The following is a 20,275-nucleotide window of genomic DNA, read 5'->3' as shown; positions in this document are numbered from 1 at the left end:
CCTACCAGCGCCAGACGGTCCCGGCTCCATCCCATTCACTTAGCCGCGCCGGGGTACAAGCTAGCTAGTCCGGGGTGCTGTGGCCACAACGCCGGCCCCTTCAGGCTGGAAGCAGCCCCCTCCTCTCCTCTCGGCGTGTAGTCTTCTCCCTCCTCTCCTCGGTGTGGTGGACCCCCGCCCCCTGCCCCCTGCCCCAGAGAGAAGAAGCCCCCAGACCCGCAGAGGAGTTGAGGCTAACGGTGATAGCTGCCAGTGGGCTGGTCTGTCTGTCTGCCTTCTGACCCAGGAGCTGGAGGACGGTAGCTTGATTCACTTTGTATTTGGCCGGGCGGAGCGATCTCCCCCGGGGCCCGGATTCAGCCGATTGTCCGCCGGCGTTGTGATTTCTCCTCGTCGGGTCTGTTGTGCTCCTGCTCTCCTGCTCTCCTGCTCTCCGTTCAAGCAGGATTCTCCAGCGGAACAAAAAAGGCCAGCCCCTCACCCCCCAAAATCCGAAGCTTCTTCTTTGCCATTAAAACATGCACTATGCACTGTTGTTGAACTTGGTGTCGCCCTCCAGTGGTACAATCGTGGAACTGCATAGTATGTTTGCAAATTGTAAACCCGTCGAAATTAATTGTAGCCGCATTCTTATTTGTATAGAATATATTATGTAATATAGAACAATATATAATTTAGTTGAGTCACTTGGTCTTTAAAGAAAATAGTTTTAAGAAGTTAATGCTTATCTCAAAATGTATTTTTGTGTGGGTTTGCCTTATCATAAGTCATTATTTGCCCACCTATTTATTTCGCAATACATCACTGATAACATTCCTAGTTTTGAGATAGCCAAGCAGCTGATCCGCCGAGCGTCATGTCGCTGTGCTGTCGAAGAAAACGCACACAAAACCACCGGAAGTAGTCATCGTTCGCCTACGTCACTTGCTCCAATGCGGAAGAGGACGTCATCGTAAAAGCTGTGAGTTGGAAGGTTTGTGAACTGCGATCAAATAATAGCGATGTTGTGTCCAAATCAGTCATTTGAATGAATGGCACACTTGTCATCGTGTATAGGTGTTTGCCTGGCGATGTAGGACTGGCTTTGCGCTTGTTTAGCTCCATATCCATAGCAGTGATTGTATTGTTGCATACATGGTAAGCCTGCTACGCTACCGAGAAATCCACATGACTGCATGATACAGTGAAAAGGCAATGTATTTTAAGATGTGTGACTGAGCTATTTCTATGCTTTTCGCTTCGGTTGAACCATTGGTTGAAGTCCCCTCGAAGTCAGGTCGTGTTTCTGTTCAGTACAATTCGGTTTCTAAGGTTTGAGGTTTAAAACCTATTCATATTTTTCCAGACTGCTTTAATAAAAGCTTGAAGATGTCGTGGATAAGGGAGGGCGAATTAAACCTGATTGAGAGGATCTCCGCCAACGTCCTGAAGGTAAGCTTACAAGCTACAACCATGCACCTACAGCCATGCACCTCGCTGCTAGTAGTAGCGTTAGTAGTAGAACCACTGAGCTACGTTACCTAGCTACATAACAATTGATTGCTACATTAGCAGACAGGAAATGTGTTAGGCTCAAACTGTTCCCTAGCAACAGAGTTCTAGTGGAACCACCTCTACCAGTCTAAAGTCTGGACACAACTGGGTGAATGAATGCAATATGTTTTTCATTATCATAACGCCGTTTTGATCTAAAGGCTTAGACAAATAAAAATAACGTTAGTAAAGTTGATGCCTACATTAATTTCTTTCCAAAGCCATTGCCTTTGGATCATCAAGGCAAACGGTGGCTACTTTAAAGATTCTAAAATATAAGATCGTTTTGAGTTGTCTTTTTTTGGGGCCCCGCATAATTCAATTTGTGTTATTACATCGTTTTGATGTCTTATCATCATATAAAAGGGAGCAAGGGGGCTCTGTTTCGCTGTCTGTTTCAATTTGTGTCCCTGTTGATGTCGTAGACATTGTAGTCTCGCTAGCCAGCCTCTCTTCCTTTCTGTCAGAGAGTCTGGCGCTGTGGAAACAGGCAACAGGGATCAGCCCGCCCCTACTCTAAAGCTGCTCGAGCAGCTGTTTCGGTGGCAGCAGGATATCCGCTTGCAAGCTCTGTCACGCTCTGTTCATTGGCTCCGACCATATGTCAATCAGAGCGGCTTCCGCTCCCATGTGTGTCGCTGTAATGCTCCCGCCGAACGCTAACTAGCTAGCGTAGAAAACTAACGGCAGAAACCTAACTGCAGAAACCTACAGGCTAACTCGTTGCTACACGCTGAAAATGGCAAGTTTTGAAGAAAATTTGGATTGTGCAATAAAGAAGGCCTGCTCGGCACAAGTTCCACCCCGAAACTATTTTCCAAGGGCACTAACGCTAAGCACCGCCCAAGACGAGGATGATTGGTTAACCCAAACAGAGCATTTTTTTCGCAATCCCATAATGGAAACCTGCGACGCCAGACTCTCTGACAGAAAGGAAGAGAGGCTGGCTAGCGAGACTATAGACATTGTGACATCATCAGTGACATCATTATTATTGACTAAAATCATCTTATGACATCACTGATGATGTCATAGGCATTGTGACATCATCAGTGGGAGATACCTCTGGATCATCAACTCGAGGTCCTGAGAAAAGGGCAATGACTACTGCTGAGAGAAAGCAAGCTGCATGGACCAGAGGGCGAGCTGCGGGCGTGTGCGAGCTGCAGGGCGGGCTATTCTAAAATGTGTAAACCCAGTAGAAATAAAGAAAAATGCACGTGTCCCAACTTTTGACTGGTCGTGTATATTAACTCAAGCAAGCAGGTAATACTGTATTATTGCATAGCAGGATTGCTGCGTATTACTCGTCACAGTCAGTAGGGCCCATTTCCGCCTTGACTGGCACTGTGTCTCACAGGCAGGTCCGATGCCAAAGCATGTGGCCTTCATTATGGACGGAAACCGGCGCTACGCCCGCAAGAAGAACGTAGAGCGGCAGGAAGGACATATGCAGGGCTTCAACAAGCTGGCAGAGGTGAGGCTGTCTTCCTGAAGGCGGACTATGAAGGCTAATAGCCATTATGCCCAAATGCATTCGTGTGGCTAATATCTGTAAACCTCCCCACCAGACGCTACGCTGGTGCCTGCACCTGAACATCCAGGAGGTCACAGTGTACGCCTTCAGCATCGAGAACTTCAAGCGAGCCAAAGAGGAGGTGGATGGGCTCATGGAGCTGGCCAAGGAGAAATTTCTCAGGCTGCTAAGTGAACGGTGAGTATCAAGGTTTCTTTAAGACATTTAAAGAAGCTCACAGTTTGCGTGTGGATGCAAATCACATTTTCCACTGTGATTCACAGCTTCCTTCAAATAACACGGAGAGCAACCAGACATCCCTGTAAAACACAAGAGCGTTAGAAACAGTGTTGTTCTGCCCATAGGGCTGCTCAGGGTTCCTTAGGGCTGCTCAGGGTTCCTTAGGGCTGCTCAGGGTTCCTTAGGGCTGCTCAGGGTTCCCACGGGTGCTTGAAAGTTTGAGGCGGGAGGGGGATCCAAGGCCTTGAAAGTTTATGAATATAGACATAGCTCATTGAAAGTGCTTGAATTTATATATTTTATGCAAGGATATAAATTGAAGCTATTTTGATTGCTTAGTAAATGGGATACGTTCCGCTGTCTGCGTCTGGCCTGCCGTCACTGTAGCACAGCACAGTTGAGAAATGTTCACACATTCAAACCTAGTAAACATAGTTGAAGACTGCAGTTGTCAGTCGAAACTGTCAAGGTAAAAAAACATCTACTACACATTTGTCTGTTTAAAAGAAAAAAGAAATCATTTGAACTAAAGTGCAAATTATGCTCACGCGAAATCGCCGGCGCTGACTGCGCCGAGGGGTCGCCGCAGCTGGCCGTCCTATCGGCGCAGCTCGGCGGAGGGGGCGTGCAGCTCCTCGAAAGTGTGACTCCGCTGCGTCAACTCCTTGTTGTGAGGAATGAGGAAATGCCATTTCCTCATTTAACAGTGCTTGTCCCTCATCTAGCAAAGCCTTCTGCAGGCTCACCGGAATGAGTTTTGAAATGGAGGGACAATAAAATGTCCCCCCACCGACATGATTGCAAGTTCTTGGTAAACGACACGATAACGTCATATGGACATGAGTGTACCACAAGCCACCTAGTGTTTTAGACGTGTACTGCAGCCAACGTGCCGAGTTACGTTTGAGTATGCACAGTCTCGCTGTCGCCGCTCGGCGGCGGCAGCAAGGCTCCAAGTCGAGGCTGCGCAGAACCCTGTCAGCACCTTAAGAAGACATAATGAACCTGATTGAGCTGTTGTCTATGAGCTTCTGTAAAGCTGCTAGTTCTCATTATAAAATACTCAGTGTTGTAACAGTAATGAACCTTGATCCGTGTCTCAAACTAGGCCATGTTGGGTCCTTGAACTTGAGGGAAATGGCCCTGGAAAGTCCTTAAAAAGTAATTGAATTTGATGTTTAAGGTGTGGGAACCCTGGCTGGTGTATTAATGCTACACCCAACACTAGAATCCAAATCAAACTAATCCTGAAAACCCCCTGCATTGAAATCTCATATCGTCTCATCGTCTGTGATGTGGAGTAGAGAAAGCCCAACGTGCCTTCAGTGCTTTAGTGTTTAAAATAGGGATGAGGCCGATCCGATCCAATATCTGTATCGGGTGCCGATATTGGCACTAATTCACGGATCGGATCGGAATTTTTTATTTTATTTTATTATTATTATTATTTATTTATTTTGCAATTCCAGCGCGGGCCGTCATCCGTTGAGTGCTGCTGCCAGCTAAGGTGTTTTGGTCGTAAAGGCTTTTGAGACATACTTGTGATGAAGGGCTATATAAATAATATACGGTATATAAATATAATATATAAATAAACATGACTAGACTTGACTGGTGTAGGCGTGCTTGCTCCATATTACCATTATTGACATCCAAAACGATGTAATGCTAACCGCTGCATTGATTTAGTCAGATGTGGACTGAAGCCAGAGTGGCCAAGAGTAAGAAGCTGATTTATAGCCAAAAAGCTGCTGGTCCACTCCTTGGCAATAAGAGGATTTCTTTGAGTTGTGAGAGGGCCTTTGACGTTTCCTACAGTGTCCACCAACACTGACGAAGTGCCTTTAAGCAAGGTACTCCGACCTCTCTGAGACAATTCCTTTGTTTAGGCAACGTTCTGTGTATTTAGGACACAAAGCTTTAGACATGATGTTCCAGCTGACCCGTTTGAATTGTCAGTGATCTTCTCGTTCTCCCTCTTCTTCTTGGTGTTTTTCTCCTCCTAGGGACAACCTGGAGAAGCACGGCGTGTGTATCCGTGTGCTGGGTGACTTGACTAGGCTGCCTCTGGACCTTCAGCAGCTCATCGCCAAATCTGTGGTGATGACCAGGGCTCACAACAAGTATGCTTCTTATTCATTTGTGCTTCTGTGACTCAGGTGCCGTTCACACCGAATGCGGTTATTTGAGGTTAAGCGCGCTCCTCTTTCAAGGAACGCACCTGGCGTTTAAGCATTGGTGGCGTCTAGTCTTTTTTGGCGGAGCGCTCCGGGCGTTTTAAGCTGAAAAAAGTTGAACATTTGGAGGAAAAGCGCGCCCCTCTTCTTTTCACTCCTCCTCCCTCTTCTCCTCAGGGATCCTCAACCTCGGCTGCTCCCAGAATTGGCAATAATCTGGCTTTCATGTTCACAGTAACACCATCAAACAGGCGAAACCAGCTGGCTACCGTCCGTGTGATCGTTGTGTCCCGAACTGAAATGGACGCGACTGCAGGGGGAAACAAAACAAAGCACAAAAAACCGCTCCGCGCGCTGTGTTTTGTGCACAATGGAAGCGCTCTCGACATGATTTCCAAAGCGTTCACACACGTCCTGTGTGAACGCCGCCTCAACCACCTTCACCACCCTACAACATGTTCCCCATCTGACAAATGTACACAATACACATAACATCTACAATAACACACAATACACATAACATCTACAATAACACACAATACACATAACATCTACAATAACTAGGGATCGGCATTTTAAGTAATTTCAATATTCAAGTAATCTCCTTCTATTATAAATGAGTAACCGGGTACTTGAGGCGGAGGGGCGGGGGGGTACTGTATGTCTAATGTTTAATTGTATGTTTAATAAGGAATATGCTATTTGCACCTGTATGTCAAATACGCCAAATTTAAAATGTTTAAGCACGTCTAAAGTATGCACACGACATGTGCACCTATGTGCAGTGAATATGCCACTGTCTCTGACTTGTCTTATCACTATACTGCCTTATTGCTTGTTGTGTCTCTTGTTGTTTTTGCACTCATATGCCCTGTTATATTTGTACTATGTTGTAAACGGAGTTCACAGCACAAGAATTTCACACGTGATACTTGTACCACGGAGTGACAATAAAAATCTTGAATCTTGAAGAAATAAACCGACAGCCGTGAGAGGGTGATCTGACGTTAGCTTAGCCTGACTCAGTCAATGGCTGATTAACATTAGCACTTTGTTCAAACAGACAATAGTGTTGTGGAACAAGCGAAGGCTTAACAAGATATTTCCAATATATGTCTGTATCATTTTAATCCATACTGCGTGATGATCACTGTTATAGTAACGTAAATACACTGATAACAACGTCCGGTGTTCTGCCAAAAAGTCAGTAACGGCAAAAAAGTGTTTGCCAAAGTGATTGTCTGCGAAAAAGTGATTATTTCTTCATGTTTGTTGTTGCTAACGTTATGAGAACTAACAGTGGAGTCAAGTAGTAAACTAGTGCCAAGTTTTCAATGAGTTTTGTCAGGCCTGCGTTATGGAGAAGCACGCGTCGTCTCGTCTGCACCGGGGATTTCCCCCGTGTTGTTAAAGTGCGAGTACCCGAACAGTAGAAATGTTACTCTAATAGTAACATTATGAACAAGTACTCGAGCACACAAGTACTCTTGCCCATCCCCTACTACAAATACAAATGACTAAATGTTCTGTCCTATTCTCGTGCTGCAGATGTTTCCTGAATGTGTGCTTCGCCTACACCTCAAGACATGAAATCACCAACGCAGTGCGGGAAATGGCCTGGGGAGTGGAGCAGGGCCTGATCAAATCAAGGTGAGGATCAGATGGAGTTTAGCCTGGGGAGTGGAGCAGGGCCTGATCAAATCAAGGTGAGGATCAGATGGAGTTTAGCCTGGGGAGTGGAGCAGGGCCTGATCAAATCAAGGTGAGGATCAGATGGAGTTTAGCCTGGGGAGTGGAGCAGGGCCTGATCAAATCAAGGTGAGGATCAGATGGAGTTTAGCCTGGGGAGTGGAGCAGGGCCTGATCAAATCAAGGTGAGGATCAGATGGAGTTTAGCCTGGGGAGTGGAGCAGGACCTGATCAAATCAAGGTGAGGATCAGATGGAGTTTAGCCTGGGGAGTGGAGCAGGGCCTGATCAAATCAAGGTGAGGATCAGATGGAGTTTAGCCTGGGGAGTGGAGCAGGGCCTGATCAAATCAAGGTGAGGATCAGATGGAGTTTAGCCTGGGGAGTGGAGCAGGGCCTGATCAAATCAAGGTGAGGATCAGATGGAGTTTAGCCTGGGGAGTGGAGCAGGGCCTGATCAAATCAAGGTGAGGATCAGATGGAGTTTAGCCTGGGGAGTGGAGCAGGGCCTGATCAAATCAAGGTGAGGATCAGATGGAGTTTAGCCCGTCACTATATTCCAGTGACGCATAATGTGACATGAATAAACGCTGCAGCCCGTCTGGTATTCAACCAACCCAAATTCTCTCATGTCACTCCCCTCCTCCGGGACCTTCACTGGCTTCCCATCTCGGCACGCATTCAATTCAAAACACTGGTTCTGGCCTACAGGGCAGTACACCAGACAGCCCCTCTGTACTTACAATCTATGGTCAGGCTCCAAATCTCTCACCATTCCCTCCGCTCCTCCACCAGCGCAGGACGCCTCGCCCCTCCTCCACTACGGGGACTCAAAAGTCGCTCATCCCGTTCGAGACTCTTCTCGTCCCTGGCACCACAATGGTGGAACGAGCTTCCACCTTCGGTCAGGACGGCTGAATCACTGCTGATCTTTCAGAAAAGACTAAAGACACACCTTTTCAGGCTCCATCTGGACCCTTCTTGAACTAACTTCTCTCTCTTAAAAAAAAAACACTAACCTTAACTTGTACCACTGTTCCTTCAGAAGTTGTAGTTATCATCATAGACTGTGTTGCATAGTTGATTGCTCTTTTGCTGACAAGAATGTGTTACTGTAAGTCGCTTTGGATAAAAGCGTCTCTGCCAAATGGCATAATGTAATCAAAGAAAATGTTCGATCCACTTGCTCTAACTGTCAGCTTGTGTTTGTGTGCTGCTCAGTGACGTGTCAGAGGCGCTGCTGAGTGAGTGTCTGTACAGCAATAACTCTCCCAACCCGGACCTGCTCATCCGCACCTCTGGAGAGGTGCGCCTCAGCGACTTCCTCCTCTGGCAGGTATGGTTGGGACTTCCTCCTCTGGCAGGTATGGTTCGGTTGGGACTAATGGTTGGGACTAACCTCATATAGCCTCAATTGTCCGCATAGGAAAAATAATCGTGAGCTCAGTGGACATGAGATTTTAGGATTTCAGGTCTTCTGGACTCATTTCAGGTCTTTCTGAAATGAAAGGTGGGTATGTCTATTTTTCCTGCTTTTGTGTCTCCCTGATCACATCCTTAAAGGATCATTTAGTTTTTTCCAACCTGGACCCTATTTTCCACACTGTACTGTATGTGTCTAATACAGAGGTTCTCAAATGTTTTTCAGCCAAGGACTCCTTACAAGATAGAAAATATAGCGGGGACCCCCTCATTCTGATTTGTGATTTTGGGCTAAGCTTAATTGTTTCCACGGTAACGTGCTTGACTTTTAAATTGATAGGTTTGTTAGATTGGAATGTAATCCATGAACCATTTTAGATTCAAAGCGTACAATATTTTCGTTGAACTATGAAGCTTTTGCAACAATAAAAAGCATTATATTTTTATTTTCCTGAAAACTTTTCGCAACCCAGGCAAAGTGCTATGGACCCCCATTTGCGAACCACTGGTCTAAGGGACTCATCGTGACGTACTCACACCGAGATAGCCTTGTTTACAGCAGAGCAATATCGTCCAACAACTACCAGTTGTAACCCAGTCGGGCATTTGCGCACCATCATTCCACGTTCGCTAAAACTGCTTGTTTTGCCGAAGGGAGACTCAAACTGTCATTATAGTGTCTGGCAACATGGAAACCACTCTACACATGAATATTATTCTCAGGGGTTTACTGTCAGACAGAGAAAAGACTCTGGGAAAGAGAAAAGGTGAGGAGAGAGAGAGAGAGAGAGGAGCAGGCAGTGGCAGAAGCTCACTCTCTCATCAACAGCGCTGTGCTGGAGACAATTCTCTCTCTCTCTCTCTCTCTCTCTCTCTCTCTCTCACACACTACACCTCTCTCTCCCTCTCTCTCTCTCTCTCTCTCCCTCTCCCCGCCTGTTCACGCCCATTTTCTCTGTCCGACAGTAAACCCCTGAGAGTAATATTCATGTATAGAGTCGTTTCCATGTTGCCAGACACTATGATGACAGTTTGAGTCTCCCAGCTATACGTACGCTATATGAGGAACCAAGATTGTCTCTATTTCAGTTCATGCTAAATAAGAAACCTGAACTATTTTGGTCAGGAGATGATGCTAAGTTGGAATGGTTATTCAGAGATGAAGTCTTCAGTGTGGCCAGGTTTATTGGGAGTGCTTGGAAACTCAGAATGGAGAAGTTGTTCATCTGAATATACAACTCTGTCTTGTCTTGTTTATGTTTTGAGCTTTTTCTAGCTTGTTTGTTGATTTGTTTGTATTGTTGAACTTGAATGATTTGTGTCTTGTAAGCCCAGACAGGTTGGGCACCATGAATATGGTGCATGACACAGAAATAAAACGTATCTATCTATCTATCTATCCCAGCGGTAAAACAAGCAGTTTTAGCGAACGTGGAATGACGGTGCGCAATTGCCCGACTGGGTTACATTGGTAGTTGTTTGACGTGCTGTAAACAAGGCTATAGTATAAACTTTATTCCAGACTCAGGTGCATATAAAATACGTACAAAAGCACAGACAGTACAATAAAAAACAACACAACAAATAGGTTTAAAACACATACAGGCAGCTATTCCAGTGCTTCCAGAAGTGTGACATAAATTTTGTGTCACCTTGTGCAGGCACCGCTAGGGCCATAATAACTCCATTTAATTCTTTGACTGGCTAAGTCGACACATAAAACTGTAAATAAACGTTCTCTTGGACCCCCCGATTTTTTATCCCCCATTAGTGCTAATTTTAATTTATTTGTCCTGGTTGCTGCTCCACCCTCTGCCGATCTGGGGAGAGCCGAAACTGGCTCCATGCTTCCTCCAAGACATGGGCAGTTAGCCAGCCGCTTCTTTTCACCTGACAGAGAAAGCTTAACCGGTAGGACATAGCACGTGGGAGGTTCACGCTATTCCAACCAGTTCCCCTCCCTCCGAACAGGCGCCCTTAAAGACCAGGGGCCGGTTGCACCAACTGGTCTTACACTGGTCTTAAGCTAAGTTGGTCGTAACTTTACGACCTAACAGCTACGCCGGTTGCACCAAGACGGCTTAAGCCTTATTTTCACTACGACCAGGCGTAACTCTTACGCCTGGTCAGGAGGAGGCGTAGCGCCTGCCTGTAACAGAGATCTCCGTGTCTTATCAGCGGAGACCGTTTTGAGTCCTTACCCTCATTGTCGTAACACAGCCAGTTCTCCATCTTTTGAAGCATGATGTTAGATTACAACGAGCTAGTTGTGTGGCTTAGCCTTCCAAAATGTTGCCGTTAATTTTTTAGAATGTAATACATAGAATTGGGAACGTTACATTCAATTTCATTCAGACTGTCTTTCTGGCTCAATCGCCGCCATTTTTCCCCCGGAGCGAGGGAGGGTGGGAGGAGGGAGGGTGTTTTACAGTAGTGGCTGAGAGAGCGTAGTGGCACAGTGCTCCAAGCAGGTCGCGAGGCACATTTTTTGCAACATCATCCAATCAGGGTGCATTCCCTGGCAATTCACATGGACGCGCATTGCTACGACCAGCATAGTTAAGACCAGACGTAAGCCGTGTTGGTGCAACAGGCATAAATCCACTCTAAAGACTGGTCTTAACTAAGACCGACGTAGGAGTTACGACCAGGCATAGTTAAGACCAGTTGGTGCAACCGGCCCCAGAGGAGGAACCACATCAGCAACCAGGATATTGCATGTTTTGGTGAAGGGGGTTCCTATATGAAGGAAACCCCCAGGATGGACCCCCGAGATGGACAATAAAGCTGATGTTCAAAGTACCTTGAGGGTTTTTCAAGTTGTGAATTAAGTCAAATTTCTCTCTTGATTACAAAGGTGGAAAATACAACTGTTTTTAACTGGGTGTTTACTGATTAAATGTTTAAGCTCCCCACAAATGCAGATGTTTTTTTAAATATATATAACCAATTGCAAATTATTACAATTACCAAACAGATAAAAAGTAGATTATTATATTGAAATGTTATTTTAGATTTAGAATGTTAATTTTCTATAAAACACAATACATTTTAATGTGATTCCACAACGTTTATTTTTGGCCCTCGGCCCTCCACCCAGATTGAGTTTTGGCCCTTCATGGGAAAGAATTTGGGCACCCCTGGTCTATAGTTTTCTATGCTAGATATCTTACCAGTTTTGTCTTTGACAACAGGTACCAAGACTACAGCAAGCACTGTCTGGCAATACTCCATGCATTAAAAATCCAGTAAAACATAAAGCAATCAACACTTGAGACTCTGCTGCTAGCATCTTTTAGATGCTCTGCTGCTATTTGATCAGGGCCACATGCTTTGTTCAGTGATCATTTCTCTACAGCATAACCTACCTCATCTGGTCTAATAACCACACCATCATGGTGAGGAACATCTCCAACAAAAAAATGCATCACCACTAACACAATTAAAAACATCACAGTAATGTTTCCTCCATAACTCAGCAACATTCTCAGATCCAGATATACCAGAGATGCTAGAAGGTAAAGGCATCTTGCTGTTATTAATAACTTTAACTTCTTTCCCGAATTCATACGAGTTATTCTGCTGAAGCTTTTTGGCCATTGAATTAGACCTCATTGCATCCTCATTTCTTTTTATAAATCGTACGGCATACTTAAACCTAGCATTCGCTAGTTTCTTCCTTTCGCACACTGGGCCATGCCTAGCCTTTCCTGATGTCGCCCAGTTATTGAAGGCTTCTTTAGCTTCCGCATGTAATTCACGCACATATTCATTCCACCCAGGCCTTATATTATGTTGAACCCTTTTTTGACAGAAGGATTTACTGTCATTCACTAGACACTTCACAGTGGTTTCATACATGGTACACATCCTTATCATGTGTTTGGTTCTTACAGTTAATGTTACTACATATTACAGCCTCAATTGGTAGATCAATGTTACTAAGGCTATAATCAGTCAGAGACCTGTAATGTCTAAGGTCATCACCAGTAAGGCTCATCCAGTCTAATTTCCTACTCTGCTCAAGATTATTAATACTGTTACATTCAGGTAGACTACCAACATTTAACATCATGGAGACAGGAAATTGTAGCAAATCCATACAGTATTACAACATTTTCCAACATTTGCTATCTAGGTGAGTACTAAAAAAAAAAGAAATGATCCTTTAAATGAGGATAAGGAGGGTTTAACATCAGGGCCCAGTTGGACAAAGAACCTTAGGTTAAGATTTCCCTTAGAGTCAGAGTTAAGGTGTCCATAAAATTTAATCGGCTGCACAAAACACTCTTAAATCTTCTCCATAAGGTTACGCATTTTAAAGAAAAAAAATCACAAGTTTTAAGGGTGTTTTGTGCAGCCGATTCTATTTTATGGACACCTTAACTCTGACTCTAAGGGGAATCTTAACCTACAGTATGGTGCTTTGTGCAACTGGGCCCTGGTCTATAATGTAGCATTGCTTTAAAATGTTAGTGTTTAAAATGATTGATATTTCCTACAAGAAGACATGTTGATACCCATACCTTTGCAACAGTGTAGCTGTACCCATAGCAACATACATGCTATGTGTACCCATAGCAACATACATGCTATGTGTACCCATAGCAACATACATGCTATGTGTACCCATAGCAACTACACTAGTACACCTCAAACTATTGATCATAAAATATGATTTTTAAACAAGGCTTTCAGTCAACAATGTATTCCTGCCCGTTGAACCTGAATCAGCTGCTGTACCAAACTCCTGCCGAAAGCCTGAACTGAATTTTCAAGTCAAGTAATTTGATCATTAGCACTCGGAAATTCCAATAGATTTCAATTGATTTTCAATGATAAGGTCACAGAAATGGACCTTTTAAATGTTTCTTCACCCCGGAAGCTCACTAGGCTTGACTCAGAATCATCTCAATCTGAATATGAAAACAAAAATAACTTGAGATAAACACTTGGAACAGTGGGACAAAATACCAACTCTATGACATATTAACCGGATGGACCGCAGTCTACTGTATATGATCTGTCAAATTCTCAAACATTTGACCACTAAGTCCTGAGATGTTGAGATATTGATTACCGTAGATGTTATCTTCTGTCCTGCAGAGCTCCCACTCATGTCTAGTGTTCCAGTCCGTCCTGTGGCCAGAGTACTCCTTCTGGAACCTGTGTGATGCCATTCTCCAGTATCAGTTCAATTACAGATCCATTCAAGTAAGCCTGCATTTCCATTAGTTTGTGAATCTGCATTGAAAGAGAATATTATCTACCTACCAATGCAGATTCTTATATTTACAACAACTAACAAATATATTTGAAGAAGAACGAGCAACATATCTTGGGGAATCGTACATAATGAAACAGTCATGTAGCCTTCTGTCTCACGCTGTATAAAAGCCCTGACACACCAAGGCGATTTTCAGCCATCGGCTGTAACGGTATGAACATTTCACATCACGATTATCGTGAACAAAATTATCACGGTTATCGTTTTATCACGGTATTAGTAAAAAATTGCTGAACATTTTCAAAAAGTACTTAGAGACTCAGTGAAATCATTTTACAACGTTTTTTATTGAAAACTCAAATCCAAAAAGGATTGATACACTCACTGACATCATTTCTCCAAGGCTGCGCGTCTGCATCTTGGAAACTGTTGCCAACTTTGGTTGATGATGGACAGTATTTACCATGTTTTTCAAAGCACTGTAATCACGGTAACACGGTTTTAATGATAATGAAAATTTGAAACAGTACGGTTATCGTAAGGAATTTTATCACGGTTATCATTAAAACTGGTTATCGTTACATCCCTAGTCGCCCTCGTCGTTGCGGTGTGTCCCGCACCATTTGCACTTGTCAGCGGCTTTTTCGGCCAGTTCGACATGTCGAATCGCCGTCAGTGAGAGAAATCACTGCCTGCTGGTCAGCAAAGTGAATCAGACCATTTTTCAACTTCATCTCATCCGATCGTGTTCAGTGACGTGGCCTCGGGGAAGTCCCTTGAGCCTGTCACTGTACAATCTGGGAAACCAGAGTCTTAGGCGGCGTTCACACCAAAAGCGTTTTTTTTCAGTCAGAACGCTATGAAAATCATGTTGAGAGCGCTTCCATTGTGCACAAAACACAGCGCACGGAGCGATTTTTTTGTGCTCCGTTTGTTTTCCCCTGCAGTCGCGTGCAGTACAGATCAGAACACAACGACCACACGGACGGTAGCCAGCTGGTTTTGTCTGTTTGATGTTGTTCACTGTCAACATGAAAGCCAGATTATTGCTAATTCTGGCAGCAGCAGAGGTTGAAAATCCCTCGGGAGGAGAAAAGGTAGGAAGAGTGAAAAAGACGATCAGGGCGCTTTTCCTCTAATATGTTGTGTTCAACTTTTTCAGCTTAAAAACGCCCACAGACAGCGCTCCTCCAAAAACAACAGACACCACCAGCGCTGAAACGCCAGGTGCGTTCATTAAAAGAGGAGCACGTCTCGCGCGTCCTTACATAGAGAATGAATTGCAGAAAGACGCTGGCAGCTCCAAAAACACGACAAACGCAAAAAACTGACGACTAATAAGACTCTGGGACCTGACGGCTGTGTTTCCAGTGTCGAGCTTCCGTAAGGCACAGTCATTGTTTATGGCCGGGACACACCAGAAGCATCTCTGAAGCAGAAGCGTCAAGCAGGAGCCTTGCCATTCACACCAGACGCGTGCTCTGTTTTGCTCCGCCCCTCGCTTTGTTTTGCCCCCCGCACCGGTCACAACTTGTATTGACTTCATGCCTGGCTGCACGTCACGCGTTAAAAATACACCAGACACTGAAACTCTGGCTGCAGGTGGCGTGAGGTGAGGCAGCGCGGCCGCTGCCGTCAGTTTCCCTGATAACAAGGACTTTGAAATGAAAATGCCTCTGCGCGGCGTTGCTTCAGCCTCGCATACGCTTCTGGTGTTTTTAGGGTCTCAAGTTTACAGTCCGATTGAATGGAGTTGGAGTTGATCGATCAATACTTTTTGTAGGTTTTATATTTCGACTAATCTCTATAAATAGGTAACTGGAAATGGCGGCAGTCCTCATCCTGTACGCATCATGCGTTAAAATAATTTTTACTGTACATTAGCACCGTCACTAATTGTCACTAATGTTTCCTCCTCCTGTGCAGGACCATAGAGACACTGCGGAGTGCGTCATCATTCAGAAACCACGCCCAAAACGGGGGAAAACACAAACTCCCGTCCAATCCTGGCGTTCTCCTATGTCGCGTGCATGGTCGAGTTTTGCACAAAAAGATCGTATATACGGAAGATGAACACTCCAACTTACTTCATTGACAGCAACATCCACATTTTTCTTCTCACAAATTCACAATGGCTTCCTTGTTTTCCTCGGGAGTACAAAAAAACTTTAACCGGCGATTTTTTTACATGTGTTGTCTGCGCAGCCCCACACCACACAACAGCTTTTAGCTATGTTTAATTCAAGGAAAATGACGCTGGTGTGTGGAAATGAACGGAGCTCTTCCCCCGTGATGGGCGTGGCCTATTTCATGCAGTGTCTCTATTCCTGCACTGCCGCAGCACCTCTGCCCGACACTTTAGCTGTGCGCACACATGCTGTTGTAGTTCAGCAGCCACTCTGCCAATTCTACTTGTAGCAACACTTGGTACTTCAGACAGGACGCGTAGTGAACAATTACTGCAGATTTGCGATGCGCCCGAGTGGCAGTTGGCCCCTGCACACCAAGAAGCAAAAGCCTTATTACTCCATGTGGGCCTGCAGCTCTCCTGCTCTACAGGAGGAGGAGAAACAACCCTGTGGAAACAGGTTGTAGGCTGTTTACATTACTTTCCCACACTCACATCTGGGATTCACCTTATCTACCTCTGTACCTCATATAAATTATTAAGTATTTTTTTATTTATTTATTTAGCCTTTATTTAAACAGGTAAAAACACGTTGAGACCGAGGTCTCATTTTCAAGTGTGACCTGTATTTGTTATCTCAGCCGGAGTTGTGACATTTGATCAAGCATTAATTAGTCAAGCCTATGTTCACACACAGCACCCTTGCCTTGCCTACGCCTTGCCTTTACCCACGCTTTTAAATAGGCATCCTTTTTAGTCACTGTGTACACAGGGCGCCTCAACGTGAACCTTGCGTGTATCCACGCCTCGCCTGAGCTGCGCCGATTTGATCGTTTAGGCGTGAGTTCTATTTTCAAGCTGACTAGGCGCGTGAAGGCAGACTTTTTCTGTCAAGCCATGAAGGAAAAACGCGACAATGTCCGTGGGAAATGGCAAAGTCAACTAAATTTCAAAATAAAATGGTGTTACTACAACAGTGTTGAGCAGAGAGAGAGAGAGAAAGAGTGATTGACGGGTGGCTATCACGTGGGGCTTTCTCCCCGTCGGTAAACAAATCTTCAGGAGAGAGAATAGCGACCGAAGAAGCAAGATGGACAATGAAAAGTTATGACTATGACAACGGTGACCCAAGAAGGAGACCTGGTTATACATATCCAGCATCAATAGCACATTAAATATATCAGATTTATTTTACCTACCCATGATAATTCGGGACCACACGTGACAAAAAAAACACTCGGGAGAGAGGAGAGGCGCTTGTGACTGGGCTCAGGTTCAGCGTGGAGGCGTGCAGTGTGATCGCAAAAGCGTGTGATAGGTTCACGCCCAGCTCAAGGTCTGTAGGTGTAGGCGTGGGTTGAGGCAAGGCAAGGCGTAGGTGCCCTGTGTGAACGTAGCGTAATGTCTCTCCGTCACCGCGGGGGTGGGGGGGACGTGTCGGCGGTGCTCACGCGTACTATGAAGTAGGATCCTGCCGGCGTCACTGTGGGACATCCCACACCAGAAACCCTGTCCCAGAGTCTTATTAGTCAGACTGACTCTGGGTGCCCAGCTCGGTCGCTGTATGACCCAATTTGTGTGGTTTCTCTGTATTTTTCACCTCCGCCTCTTCTTCCACAAGCAAAAGACCGATGGCTGAAAACGCTGGTGCCATTTGCAACTTTTATTAGACATTATGCTTGATTTAGAAGTAGCTATATTACAAAACCATCGAAGTCGTGAGCGAGAGTGGTGTGAAAATTGTAGGCGAACGCTGCTTTGTTTCATGTATCTGGTTTGGCAGTCCTAGGTCTCACGCAGGCGCAGAACGTACATGCTATTTGACCGTCGGCTGTAGTCTTTGCGGTGACCGACACAGGCGATGTGAGGCGATGCAACAGTCAGACGTCATCGCCACTATTCCTTTGCCTTTGTCCCTGTGTGTCTGGGGCCTAACATGTTGAAGTCACTATGTGCTGTGACTCTTGAAGATGGAACAGTGAATAAATAAAACAGCTCGCACACTGCAAAGGCTCCAGTGAAAAATATTTATTGCACCATTCTGGTTACGTTTCGAGCAGACTGCTCTTCATCAGACAAAAGGACAGAGTGAGATGCCATCTTAAATACCCTCATGGTCAAGTCACATGACTCAGTCACATGAGTACACAGTCATGTGACAATGGAGTATACAAAGAAGAGTAGAAAAATACATATAACATTACAGTACAAGTGAAATCAATAGTACATGTGAAGTGAGTGCAACACCAATGTTGTCAAATCAAGTGGAGAGAGCAAAGAAGAAGACTGTCTCCACAAAACACACAGTCCCTGAAGCAGGGAAGTGTGCACAGATAAACAAAGTTAGCTGCTCAATGTAGCAATTGGAGCAACAATCAATACAATCAATAATTAATAATCAGACTGGCAAAGACGCTCATTAATGCACATTGATGCTATTTTTAGTAATGAGTTTCAAAATGGATAATACAGGATAAGTGTCCTTGCAGAGGAAATACACACAAAAAGCATGTCTATATACATAGAATCTTGAAGATGTCAACATCCACCGTGCCCCAGTGTCACCAAAACAAATTACTGCAGCGTTTTTTTACTCGATTAGTAAAGTGATCCTGACTTGTGTATCTGATCTGTATCTGATCTGCGTTTGATCTGTGTGACGTTTCAGAAAGCCAGAGACCTCCACCTGGAGGAAGAGGGCCTGCAGCAGCTGGAGCAGGACCGCGTCTGTGTAGCAGAGCTCCTGGAGCACCACGAGGGCAACGGAAAACCGCCCGACGCCCAGAGGAGACAGGAGACGCTGCAGCACTACACTGCCCGCCGCGAGGAGCGAGTTCACCACTTCCTAGACGCACTTAAGCACAAGAGAGACTCTTTCATCACTGACTTGTCCAGCCAAGCCGTCCTGGCCTAGTAGGGAGAAGTTCTCCAGAGAACAAGACCCTCATGTTGAAGTGGGGACAAAACCCCTCTGCTTTCCTCTTCCGAGAAGGGCTTCTATGGAAAAGAGAAGAATAAGAACTGGCAACAGTTTCTTTTTGTATTACTGATTTATACAAAGACCAGAGGGTAATTTTACCCCTATGGGGCTGTACTAGTAGAATGGGGATATTTATGTTTATTGATTTAAAACAAGAAAAATCTAATGAACAGAAATGTCTGGTCAAGATGTAGCTTAAAGTCGAGCTGAACCCAAAAATGACTTTTCTTTTCTTTTAGTTCAAATACCTGCGTATGCAGTGCACCTATTTAATAATGTATGCAAAAAGAAATCACAAAAATCTAATTTATTTCGTTGTTCACACTTTTTAACATCGAAAGTTCATTTTTCAAGATTTCATTCATAACAGTAATCTACAGTTTGCTGACGTCACCTAGTACTATCAAATTTCTAACCCATTTCAACCAATCATGTCACAACATGGCAGCTGTCAATCAAATCTTCATTTCAGGATCATTTTCTCTTCAAAAATGAAGGGGAAAATGGCGCCTAGTGCCTGTCATCTGGCAGAATTTCTAGCCCATAAACTAACTACTAACTTGACCAATTATGCAAACTAAATCAAATAATAATGTCTAATAGTAATGTCTAAGAATGCAAATAAATGTAACTGGCTCGTTAAAACTTGCATTCCAGGAATATTATTTACTGCAATAATGATAATGGCGCGCGCCTCCGAGAGCCTGGTTGTCAGGGGTCGCACCTCGGAGATTCCAGGCCGACGTGCTGCACTCTCCGCTCGGCAACACGAAGGCAGCTGGCTGCCTGCGGCTCGCTGAGCTCCACTCAGCCACTAACCTCGCGTCAGCAGGCTCTTCCCGAGGAGAGCGCCACAACACGCTGAATCCCACTCGATTTGGAGGCGGAACACGCCAGGATTGGCCAAAGCCCAATCCAGTCCCCAGAATTGTCAAATAAAATCATCGACATGATACTATGACCCGCCTCTCAACCTGTCATCTCAGACAAATTATGTTTTCAGTCTGAAACGGACTCTTGACGCACGTGACGAACGGGTTCACTTCGACTTTAATGATTAGTAAGTTGTGTAAATTTTGTGTCAAATGCATGCCATTGATTGGAAAGATAAAGTTCTGTGAGCCAATGGCCCAGCTGTCTTTTGGATGTTTTCCAAAGCAGTTAGCCAGAGAAATATGAACCAGTATTTTTGCATTCTTGTCGTGGCCCAAAGAAAACAATCTCAGTGTCATGTGTTGAGTCTAATGTGGATGACATAAAAAAGAAAAACTATATCTTGACCAGCTTTCTTAGTCCGAATAAAGTTGTGATTAGTTGTATGTCAATGTTATTAAAAGATGTATGATTCGCTTCTTAGTACTTCTG

At 44.7% G+C, this 20,275-nt stretch overlaps 1 protein-coding gene across 1 annotated transcript; it reads left to right on the top strand.

Moving 5' to 3' along the window:
- Window positions 1–1,368: 1,368 nt before the first annotated feature.
- On the top strand, window positions 1,369–20,202 carry LOC310798630 (dehydrodolichyl diphosphate synthase complex subunit DHDDS-like; the record flags this gene model as incomplete). The annotated part of the gene is made up of 8 exons (XM_083661172.1): window positions 1,369–1,431; window positions 2,894–3,010; window positions 3,105–3,247; window positions 5,296–5,412; window positions 7,015–7,116; window positions 8,375–8,489; window positions 13,682–13,789; window positions 18,599–20,202. The coding sequence occupies 8 exons, from the start codon at window positions 1,369–1,371 to the stop codon at window positions 18,842–18,844; spliced, it is 1,011 nt and encodes a 336-aa protein (XP_083517298.1). The 3' UTR covers window positions 18,845–20,202.
- Window positions 20,203–20,275: the final 73 nt, after the last annotated feature.

The sequence above is a fragment of the Poromitra crassiceps genome (assembly GCF_964638095.1).
Source record: "Poromitra crassiceps genome assembly, chromosome: 26".
Classification (NCBI taxonomy): Eukaryota; Metazoa; Chordata; class Actinopteri; order Beryciformes; family Melamphaidae; genus Poromitra; species Poromitra crassiceps.
Note: the sequence above shows the minus strand (reverse complement) of the source record. Positions and strands in the feature narration are given on the sequence as shown.